Source organism: Camellia sinensis, chromosome 7 (genome assembly GCF_055761805.1).
Source record: "Camellia sinensis isolate YWXY chromosome 7, ASM5576180v1, whole genome shotgun sequence".
NCBI classification, from domain to species: Eukaryota; Viridiplantae; Streptophyta; class Magnoliopsida; order Ericales; family Theaceae; genus Camellia; species Camellia sinensis.
The window spans coordinates 150,703,421-150,715,774 of record NC_138967.1 but is presented as its reverse complement, the minus strand read 5'-3'; the positions used below and the strand labels follow the sequence as shown (position 1 = coordinate 150,715,774).

At 34.0% G+C, this 12,354-nt stretch overlaps 1 protein-coding gene across 1 annotated transcript in view; it reads right to left on the bottom strand.

Annotated features, from left to right (window-relative positions):
• LOC114317602 (enoyl-CoA delta isomerase 2, peroxisomal) overlaps nucleotides 1-12,354 on the bottom strand; it is a 12,752-nt gene extending 398 nt beyond the window's left edge. Inside the window, exons 1-8 of the mRNA XM_082879558.1 lie at nucleotides 12,106-12,354; nucleotides 3,950-3,995; nucleotides 2,253-2,297; nucleotides 1,434-1,499; nucleotides 1,268-1,341; nucleotides 452-545; nucleotides 269-360; nucleotides 58-152 (exon numbers count right to left, since the gene is read on the bottom strand). Of these exons, the coding sequence (XP_082735684.1) occupies nucleotides 58-152; nucleotides 269-360; nucleotides 452-545; nucleotides 1,268-1,341; nucleotides 1,434-1,499; nucleotides 2,253-2,297; nucleotides 3,950-3,995; nucleotides 12,106-12,239 (646 nt within the window). The 5' untranslated portion in view covers nucleotides 12,240-12,354. The remainder of the gene's footprint in view (nucleotides 1-57; nucleotides 153-268; nucleotides 361-451; nucleotides 546-1,267; nucleotides 1,342-1,433; nucleotides 1,500-2,252; nucleotides 2,298-3,949; nucleotides 3,996-12,105) is intronic.

The following is a 12,354-nucleotide window of genomic DNA, read 5'->3' as shown; positions in this document are numbered from 1 at the left end:
AAAATCATCCTAATTTCAATTCATAGACATTAGAAGTGCAAAGATAAGTTGATCAACCTTTCTTTATCCCCTCTTGTAAAAGACTTCGTCCTGTGGGACATGTAGCATGAACTAATCTAGCTGTAGCTGCATCTCTCCCATCATAACGCTTCCTACAAACATTCATTATATTAGAACACAATTTTACTTAAAGTTTCCCACAAATTCTACGATTTAGTCATAGTTTATTTAAGCTTGAAGTTTCCGATCCACATCTAAGGAAACATACCCTGTGAGTATTGCCTCTTGAAAGGTCGATACGGGTAACTTTGAACGTAGAACAGCCATGATTCCTGGTGTTAATGAGAGTCCCAAGTCAACCTACAAAGATAGATGAAAATATAGTATAAAAAAAAAAAAACTGCTTTGTTTTAGTGAATTTTTATTTTATTTTATTTTCAGATTTCTTCACCTCATTCATGAAGATGTAACCAGGGTGGTCTGAGATCATGAGCCTGTAATCATGAGCCATTGCATATATACAGCCAGCTCCAACTGCATGACCTCTGCATCCAAAGATCACACACACAACACTAACAAAGTTACAATACTTGTGGAAGATCTGATAAGGCAACATTTGAAAGCAAGATTTTTATTTGCAAAATTGCAATTAAGTACTTTTGTGGAAAGAGGCAATATTTGATCATCTTGCACCTGAAAAGTTTTCATTTACAATTTGATGCAACAAAAATGATAAACCAAATGATATTACTGGATTTTTAGTTGTATACATACAAAATTGATAATAGAATCAGACATTGTCACTCTAGGGTTGTGAACCCTACACGGTATTTCTCCTTCTTTGTATAATAGGGATCATTCTTCCTTAATGCCTTAAAAAAAGGTCCAAAGTTAGTTCTGTGATTAATTTCTGTATTCCTATTATTATTAACCTTGGGACTTTTTTCTCAACACCACCAAAGCCATCAACATTGTGAGAAGTTGAACACTTAGTGGTTGGTTTATGTGTTCCTAACATTAATTCTTTTGATTCTTTTTCTCAATAATAACAATAGGGGTGAGATGTTGGTATCTATAGCAACAAAGAGACGGAAGAGGATCCTCTCTAGCACTTTCTTCATCCAATCATCATCTTGCAGTTGATTCAAAGGTCCTTTGAATCAACTGCTAGATAAAAAAAGTGCTGGAGAGAATCCAGATCCGAAACAAGTACTAAAGTAAAATGAAGCTTTCAATTTTGTTGGAGGCTTGGGCAGGGATTATTCACCTTATAACTGCAATTGTTGGGAGACAAAAAGTCAAAAGCTTGCTTAGAAGCTTTTGAAACAATAGTAAATATTCCTGATCACAACACAGAGGAAGAATACTGTTTCAGAAGAAAGAAAAATCACTTTGTAAGAAGTAAAGCACCAACTTCAAGAGCACACACTTACAAGGGCTCCTTGTCTGTCACATTTTCTCAAGTAGTTCACATCCATCCCATTTGAGAAGAATTTACCCTAATTTCACATCCAACAAAAATAAAAATAAAAACAAGATTTGGGCTCTAGGATGTATTATCATTAGTCTATGAAGCTTAAAAACAAAAAGGGCTAATTCTACCGATAGTTCTTATATTTTGGTCCTTATATTATTTTGGTCTTTCTAATTTGAATTGGCTCGATTTTAATCTTAAATTTATGATTTTGTCTTAGTTGGGTCCAATTGATAACAACTGTTAGTATTTTTTTTATGAAGAATGTGCACACAAGTGGCATGGGTGATCCTTTTAGGGGCAAAATTATAAACTTGCACAACTCAATGAGTTAATCTTGGCCAACTCAGTGATAATTTTCTATCAAAACCCGTAAAGGCGTTATAGATTAATTGGAACAAAATCTAAAAATTAAGGATCAAAATTAAGCCAATTGAAAGTGTAGGCACCAAAACAACATAATAGGAAAAATGTAAGAATTACCAATATAATTTGCTAAAAAAAGAAAAAAAAAACAATTTCCAATAAGTCATCCTTCTCCAACAATATTCTCATTGGATCTTATCAGCATGTCATTCAGCCCTATCTTAGTGTTAATAAGGCTAAGTAGAAATTTTGTGGAAAAAGTACGAATTATCAAAAAAAATCATTAGAGAAAGAGAAATTCAACAATGATGAAATTTGATAACAATGCAAAAATATATATATATATATGTATATCTTTGTTTTGGAATTAAAAAGAATAAAGGGTAGAAAAAAATACAATAATGATTTTTACCTGGTTGGTTGTGATCAAGGCACATGCACTCCTGTCCCTTGCTACCTGTATTCCAATTACACTTGGTAAATTAAAAAGCTCGGTTGGTTGCTGAGAAAATAAACAAACTGAGAAGAAAATAAGTATTTTAAGTAAGATATAATACATAATCAAATGTTTATTTTTTTTTTTTTTGGTCCAGCCATCCGGTATCCGACCCTTCGGGCCGACTAATCCGGATTCGGGGCGTAGTTTTGGATGGTTAGACTCAAAGCCCCTCCCAATTGGTGATGCGGGGAATCGAACCGTAGTCCTTCCTACCAAGTCAAGCTCCAATCGCCACTTGACCACCAACCAATTGGAATAATCAAATGTTTATGGCTATAACATGGTGAGTAGTATAATTGGGATCCAGATTTTCTCCATCACTTTCTTTATCCAATCATCATGTAAGTAGTAAGGTCACAATTCAACAGTAAGTCATTAAGCATACTGCATAATGCAATATAATTCATAATAGTTCATAACTTTCACTTTAGTATGTACATCTTAGTTTCTGTTGGAAAATTTTTCAACATTAAATGTCGAGTTTTTTAGGCATTTTCAAAACATTCCTTATTTTCTTTGGAAAGCATGTTACAAAACTATGAGAACTTGTCTCGTACTGGAAAAGAGAGAAAAACATGGAACACTTGATAAAATAGTCTATAAAAAATTTTCTTTGAATATGAAATTGTGGAATTAATGCAAGTATGCATGCAAAGCCACCACAAGAATGGTGCGATGCATCACACGCGTGAGGGAGTGGCTTGTGTTGTGGTGCTTTGATGTTGCACTTTCAATTAAGAGTCACAAAGTGACAATATGTAACAGAACCGAACTATAGAAACCATTTGATTCTACAATTCTAAAAATATTATACATATTTTATAATTTTAAATAAGTTAAAATATTATACATATTTTATAATTTTAAATAAGTTAACAACAACTAATTTTAGTTAAGTTGGTTAGAGCTTGTTAATTTCATAATAAAAATTAATTCTCAAATCTTACTAGTAACTTTTACAAGCTAATTTTTACATTAAAAAAAATTAAAAAATCAGACTGATTTAAGTGGTTCTATTTTTAGAATGGAAGCTAATAGAAATTAAGGGAACTTACGTGTAGATCTTAATAGGCGGAGTTATTGTCCAATAAGTCATGTGACAATTAACGGCATTTTTCATCATACACTATTAAAAAAACATCATTAATTGTTAATTTTTAACGATAATTTCAAAATTTTGTTACAAAAAATATCACTAATTATTAGTTTTAACGATAATTTAAAAAATCGTCACAAAAAAGTCATTAATTGTAAGTTTTAGCGACAATTTATAAAAATCGTGACAAAAAGTCACTAATTGTTAATTTTTAGTGACGTGCAAAAAAATGGTCACAAAAAATTATGTTTAGCGACAATTTTTTAAGACTAACTTTCAATAGGATTTAATCAGAATTAGATCCAATTATTAAGATCTATTAGTAATTTATCCCAGAAATTAGATCAAACTGACAGTTTAAATCGAATTGAATCAATTTGTGGATTCAACCGGTTTTTTGTTATTATTTTAAAACCCCCAACTTCTTACACTACTGAACCCTAAACTACTAGATTGTATGAATCAAAACTTATTTTCCAATCAATAATTCCCACACTATGTTTATGAGACCTACCTGATCAAGCGATTCGTCAATTGACCTTATAGCCTCTGGTGAAAACCTACAGACATTTACATTCAATAAGAAAGAATAAAGTTAAAACAAAGAATTTTTTTTTAGAGTCTGATATTAAGATTTTATAAGATAAATGATATACAGTATTTTTATAGTAGTTGGGGTCTTTCAATATTTTTACAAAGAAAATTCTAAACAGAAAAATTTCTCTAATTTCACAAAGTAATTTTAAAATTTCTCTAATATGATCATTGAAAAATTTCATTGAGGGACCTTAGTTAATAAAAAAAAAACATATTAAATTTCTCCTACTATCCGAAGTTATAGGGGGATATTTCATTAATTTTCCCTACAAGAAACCAACCTACATTGTATGAAAAAAAAAATTCCAAATTTAAGTCGTTTTGAATTTATTAATTAAACTCAGGTCGTCTTTTCAGTTATATTTTGCAAAAAATATAATTTTGAGATAATTACTAAAAAAATCCCAAGGTTATAACAAAATAAACCCTAAGTTTTTTATTTTGTCACTTAAAATCCGTACTTTTGATTTGTTTTTAATATGAACCATTTGCCTTTTTTTTTTTAACTAAAATCGACGGAAAAAAAAAATATTTTAGTCATTAAACTTAATGCAGGTATACATAAAATGTTTATAATATCCATTTTTTTCGTCGATTGTACTTAATGAAATGGTAAACTATCAATAAGTTCTAATAGTTAGACTTAATTTCCATCAACTCTTATTAAAAATAAGTCCTAATAAAATCGTAGCTAGTTTTTATAACGATTTTTTGCATATGTCACCAAGAATTGACAATTAGTGACTTTTTTGTCACGACTTTTATGAATTGTGGTTAAAACATACAATTACTGATTTTTTGGTGACGAATTTTTTAAACTATCGCTATAAATTGAAGAAGAGTGACTTTTTTGTGACGATTTTTTTAAACTGTCGCTAAAACTTATATTAGTGGCATTTTTTGTGATAAAATTTTCAAACTACCATTGATAATTAACAATTAAAGACGTTTTTTAATAATATTTAATGAAAAATGCCATTAATTATCATATGACCTATTGGATAATAAGTCCACCTATTAGGACCTACACGTAAGTTTCCCTAAAAAAAATAGGCAAAAGCAAATTAAAAATTCATAATTTAAATTGACAAAATTAATAATTCAAGGTTAATCCTAAGATTTTTTTTTGTAATTTCTCCTATAATTTTAATTTATAATCGTATTTTCAAAATATAACTCTAAAATAAATTGTAGATTGGAGTTGTAGTCATGATATGAGCATGGCCGATATCAATGTATACTCTTATCTACACCTAGTTATTCTATTAAGAGTATCTCCAATCCTTCATTAAATTTTTTATTAAATTTGAATAAAAATTTGATCTGATATGATGCACTTCAATAATAAATTCAAAATTTTCATCAAATTTTTTTTACAAGCCCGGTTGTCCAAGTAGACGTCCAACCATGAGTAAAATTAGACACGTAGATAAAGAAAGTCTGGTTATCCAAAAAGATGTCAGAGCAGGCGTTTGGCCCAACGGCCACTTACAAAATTTGATAAAAGGTCAAAAACTCTCTTGGTTTGATGAAAAATTTAATTCTCCTTTCATTTGATATCAATTTAATAAAATGATTGAAGTACCGTTTTAATTAATTTTTTACCAAATTTAAATTTGATGAAGAATTGAAAGTGGCCTAACAAATTAAATGAAGTGTTTTCAATGTATTAAAGAGAAGTCATGGGGTTGGAATCAGGACTTCAATCCAAAAACCTGAAATCAAAACACAATTTTAATGGAGAACATATCATTTTGGCCCCTATTTTTTACATGTTTTTCAATGTGACCCTTCGATTTCAATTAATATCAATTTTGCATCCAAACTTTTGAAATTTTGATCAATTTGTCCCTTACTGTCACATTCCGTCAACAATTTGACGGAATGTGCTGACATTGCACAAAAATTCATTTGGAATTTCATTTTACCCCTAAACTATACCTTAAAAATCAATCTGTCCTCCAAATATCAAAAAACTAAATTTAAATATTTAATAAATAATTTTTTATCTCAACAATGAAAAAATTAAATTTTAATAATATATACTTTGCAAACAAATAACAAAAAATATAAAAATTCTCATTTAGAATTATCTTGAGACTAAAGTATGGATACTTCGACAAACATGTCGTATCCGTACCAAATACTTACCGAATTTTTAAAAAAAATTCCCACTCAATTTTGAAATTATTATTAGTCGATCAATTCTATTGAAATTAATATGGGTTGTTAATGTAAATTGTAAGTTGTGTAAATTACCCCACCACCAACTCCACCTACCATCACTCACCTACCTCACCTATTCCCAAATCCTCTCCTATATAATAGCTTGTAATATACAAAATATATACAACAATCTTGTAACAATATCAATCAATAATATACATCAATTTATTTTACATGGTATCAGAGCTAGGTTAAGAACCTAGTATTTTCGCTTCACCGGCGGGCGGCAGCCTCGCCTTGGCCGCCCGCCGGACCTCTCATCTTCCAACTATTTCTGATTACTCTCTTCCATTGTTGCCGCAGCTACTCCACCACCGAGCCGAGTAAGCCGGATTTTCATCCATCAAAACCAACACTGAGGCTCTTATTCTGTTCAAGAAGACGATAGAGAACGATCCGAAACAAGTGACTCAACTCGATCTCAACCAACCCAGCCACCGACGGACCACTCCTCTCCGCCTGACTCTGCCGCCGGACCTCAACACATATCTACATAACAGCAACACAAGAGAGTGTCCTCCCTTGAACTTCGGATCAGAATATGCGGATCAGGTGCTACAACCATTTGTTGGGTTGGACCATCCCCTGCTGTCCCGACGGCGACCTCAATGTTCTCCGCCGGTTTCAGTCTCACTCCCCTCCAGCCATGGGAGGCCTGATCAAACCATGCATTCATCACCTCTCTCTCGGTCACCATGCATGACCACAGAGCAACACACAACTCTCCCTCTCTCTTCTCGACATGACTTTTAGACCCACGGGTCACTCTCTCTCCTTCCATGCACACACTAGAGCTTCAACACTGATATGGAGAGACACTGAGGCACGGATCCCCCTCTCTCGGCACACCACACCATCACACACCCAGCATCACCAACCCAGTTCAGTAAGTCCTCCTCCGGCAACCTGGCCAATCATGGCCATCTCTCTCTCTCTCTAGACCCATGCACACAACACACCCAGTACAAACACACATAGACACACGGGTTAGAGGGGGAGAAGACACACACCCTCACACGGTACTCTCTCTCTCTTTAGCCGAGACCAAAATCTTTCTCTCTCCATGCCCCATTATCATAATCGGCACTGATGCTTCACTCAACATAATTTTATTTTAATATATATCTATGTATATGTTTATTATATTTTCTCCCACTATGTCCACTTTTACATAAACTTATACCTCTTTTTCTTTTTCTTCTGAAGCCAACACCATGACAGTGTCCACTTTATATTAACATCTTTCACATCCCACCATGTCCTATTTTTATTTTTAAAACCTATCTTCCCTTCTGCATCCCACTCACCGACTCCCTCACATCTCTGCTTTCTTTATTTTCTTTTCTCTTTTTTTTTTTTTTTTTTTTTTTTTTTTTTTTTTTTTTTTTTTTTTTTTTTAACAACAACAACAAAACAAAAACCCAAAACAATTTACCAATTTGCACAATACATCATATTTTATTCATCTCAGGGATCCATCCCGATCACACTTTTACACCACACACACACAAAAAAAAAAAAAAAACCAACCAACAACCAAAAACAACACACCCCCATCCACAGGCGGATTTTTCTCTACTCTGCCGCCGGTCTTTTCTTCTTGCCTCCGTCCTGGGCGACCCTTGCCGGTGTTGCCTCCGTATTTCCCACTCCACTGGGCATGATCACTACTCCCTGCTCCTCCCCTGCAGCATATGGCGGCCCTCCAAATCGGAACATCACGGTGGCCTTCCGCTTCAGCTCCTTGTTTTCTGCCTTTAGCACGCTTATCTCTGCTCGCGCATCCTTATACATGCGTTGGAGCAGAGCCAGCTGGGAGTTTAATTGCTGCACCTCATTTGTCCTACTCTGCAGCCGGTGCGACAAGTTTGTGACCGCCGTCATGGACTCCACACATGCCTTCAAAGTATACTGATTAGCCTCCACATCCGTTTGCACTGCCATTTTTTGCTCCACCGACTGCATCGGAAAGTTCAACGGAGCAAACCCAGTGGTGTTTGGTTGAGGTTCACTGGCCACCGCACCCGTTATCTCTCTTGTTGACTCGTTGAGGTCGGGAAAGAGAGTCAGCAGACCACGGGACGACGAAGCCATTTTCTCTCGCAACAGAGTGTTACAGACTCTCTCTCTCAGCATAACAGTGTTACAGCCTCTCTCTCTCAGCACAACGCAGAGTTTTACAGAGGCTTTCGCAGGTTTTTTGCTTCTGCCTCGGCCTCAGGCTCTGTCTTGGTTAAATAGCCGAGGCAGCCACGCGCATCGCGCGCCTCTTGACGCCGACAACCTGGCACGCCTTTTCATGGCACGCCTTTTCATGACTCGGGCACGCCTTTTGATGACACCCCTTTTGAGGGCACGACTTTTGAGGGCTCGATATCTACATACATGTATATTTTTTGGGCAGCCTATCTACACACTCATACAGTGTCTTCTACACCGGTCAGCTTTATCAATCCCTTTGTTCCAACCTCAAATAGGTTTCTATCTTTACACCTATTTGAGTTTGAGGGGGGGTTATACACAGTATCATGTATAAGTCGCTCATGGCGCACTCCCTAAGTCGCCTCCTCGGTGCACCACCACAGCTTCTACATCGGTCCGACATGACCTCGTAAACTGTCTGCTACAACGGTCCGACATGACCCCGTAAACTGTCTTCTACATTGGTCTGACACGACCACACAGTGTCTGCTACAACGGTCCGACATGACCCCATAAACTGTCCCGACATTGATTCCGGTCAGCTGCTACAATGGTCCAACATGACCCCGTAAACTGTCTTCTACAACGGTCCGACATGACCCCGTAAACTGTCCTGCTACATCGGTCCGACATGACCCCGTAAACTGTCTTCTACACCGGTCCGACATGACCCCGTAAACTGTCCTGCTACATCGGTCCGACATGACCCCGTAAACTGTCTTCTACATCGGTCCGACATGACCCCATAAACTGTCTTCTACATCGGTCTGACACGACCACACAGTGTCTGCTACAACGGTCCGACATGACCCCGTAAACTGTCTGCTACAACGGTCCGACATGACCCCATAAACTGTCTGCTACATCGGTCTGACACGACCATACCGTGTCTCCTATCCTGTTTTATTTATCAGTTTATTTTTCTGTTTTGTGACTCTCTCCAAACTCAAGTTGGCTAGTGCCTATCCTCCTTGAGTTTGAGGGGGGCTGTTAATGTAAATTGTAAGTTGTGTAAATTACCCCACCACCAACTCCACCTACCATCTCCACTACCACCCACCACCTCCACTACCACCACTCACCTACCTCACCTACTCCCAAATCCTCTCCTATATAATAGCTTGTAATATACAAAATATATACAACAATCTTGTAACAATATCAATCAATAATATACATCAATTTATTTTACATGGGTAATAAACTAGTTACAATTGTGCATATACACACACAGAGTAGCCAAGAATTTTTCGGTTCAATAAGTTTCTCCAGTATCGACTCGAGATAATTTGAGACCTATGAAGCACAAGTACGGGTATGAGTACTGATATTGGTACGATATGGGTACGCTGACATAGTAAAATCCAAAAAAAAAGTAGGCTATGGATATGGCTTAATACATTTGTAAAAAAATATTGAGCAAATTATAGCGGTAGTCCTTGTAATTTACCTTTTTTTCATTTTGGTCCTTATTGTTTCAATTTGCTCAATTTTGCTCCTTAATTTTACAAATTGTGTTATATTAGTCCAATAAATAACGGCCGTTAAGTTTGATGGACGGATAATCATATGCTGTTTCAATTTAATCCCTATAGTTTATAGGATGCGTCAATTTGGTCCATGTTATTTTGACTTTCCTATAAACTACAAGAACCAAATTGACACATCCTATAAACTATAGGGACCAAATTGAAATATTATTTAATTTTTCATCCATCAAACTTAACCGCCGTTATTTATTGAACTAATATGACACAATCTGTAAAATTATGAGACAAAATTGATCAAATTGAAACAACGGGGACCAAAATGAAAAAATGAGTAAACTACATGGACCATTTGCATAATTTACCCAAAAATATTTGTTTTGAATTTAGAATAATACAAAAATTGATTAAATGGTTTAATTTGTTAAATCCAACATACAATTGACATTTAATGCCAAAAGTACAGATATAAGATAAACCAAAATTAAATATCATTATATTAAATAACTTACAAATCATAACTTAATTTTAAAACCATGCTAAGCACAAAATTAAAAATGAAAAAGAAGTATAGTAAAAGAAATTCTCTCTTTGTAGTAGAAGAAAATATTGATTTGACTGAGGTACGGCATGGCTTGGGTATATATACTAAATACGTCTAGGCACAACAAAAATTAAGAAGGCAAAAATTTGAGTATGTTTTTTTTTTTTTACCCGGTACGTATGCAGAAATACCATACGTCAATAAGTACTCGGTACGGGTACGACATGTTTTTCGAATTACCCATGCTTTTTAAATGAGGACTTTATATTTATTATTATTTTTTTGCAAAGTATATATTATTTAAAATTAAATTTTTTTTCATTATTGAGATAAAAAAAATATTGATTAAATATTTCTTTTTTTTTTTTTAATATTTGGGGGGCAAATTGATTTTTAAGGTGTAGTTTGGAGGGTTAAATGAATTTTGATACCATGTTAGCACATTCTGTCTAATTGTAGATGGAATGTGACGACAGAGACCAAATTGATCAAAATTTTGAAAATTTGGGTATAAAATTAATATTAATCAAAGTATGGGGGTTCAAATTAAAAAATACGTAAAAGTTTAAAGGGTAAAATGATATTTTCTCATTTTTAATGAGTGAGTTTAGTAAATAAGTTTAAAATCCGTTGGGTTTGAGAATTTTGTTTTCAATTATGTTGTGTTTGGTAATTAAAAAAAAAAAAAAGAGGAGGATGGAGTTTTTCTCCGGTCCATGATCTTGATCGTGGAGCCCATCTCACGGGATCCTGTTTTAATAGTTGGAATTATTCATTTTGTATAGTTTATCGTGCATATCACTAGTAAACAAATTAGCCTAATTCAAGAAGTACAATTTATTTAATTTATTATGTTTACTTAAAAAAAAAAATAGATGGTCTATTTTAGAAACATATTCATTGCTCTTTTTTAAATATATATATATATATAAAAAGAACAGAAAAACAAATATGATGAATTAAATTAGTAACGATTGTTAAACCAACATTTTTTTTAGATAAATTACAAATAAACTCCCTGAAGTTTAATTAAAATACGAATCATCACCTATGGTTTTAAAAATTACATTTCACTCCTGAGATTTTTAATTTCATAACAAATCGTCCATTTTATTAATAAATCATCAAGTCAATTAACAGTTTTTAATGATGTTAGAAATATATTTCAATTAATAATTTAGATAATTTTATTATTATATAGGAGATCAATTATAAATTTTATTTTTTTAGTTAATTCTGTTAAATAAAAACTTCTAATAAGGGGGTATTAATTTATAATTTTTCAAACTATGAAGGACAATCTGTATTTTAAGTAAATCTCAAAAGATGTGTTTGTAATTTATCATTTTTTTCTCAAAATGATTTACATAAAAGATCATACAAAATAAACAATTTAAATTATTAAAATAGGGCCAATACGTAGAAGGCCCATGGCCCGAATAGCACCCTAAAATCTTAACATAGACGGGAGGAAAGCTAGGTCCAAAAAAAGAAACTCGCACGCTGCATGTATGAGAGAGAGAGAGAAAGAGATCTTACATATATATGTTGGAGGTTTCCAGTGAAATTGAGTAAGTATAGAGAGAGAGAGAGAGAGAGAGAGAGAGATCTTACATATGTTGGAGGTTTCCAGTGAAATTGAGTATGTAGACACCACCTTGAAGCCTCTTTAAATCACAGAAATTATCTTCTTGATTCAACTTGGTGGGGGTTGCTATAACTTGCAAGACATTGTTTGGCTCTCCCATGAATACTCACGCACCAAATGATTGTTTAATTTAGCTGAGAAGTATAGGAAAAATTAAGGCAACAACACTAGTGAGGGTTTTACAAGTGCTAAGTTCTGTCTTAGCAAGAATCTCA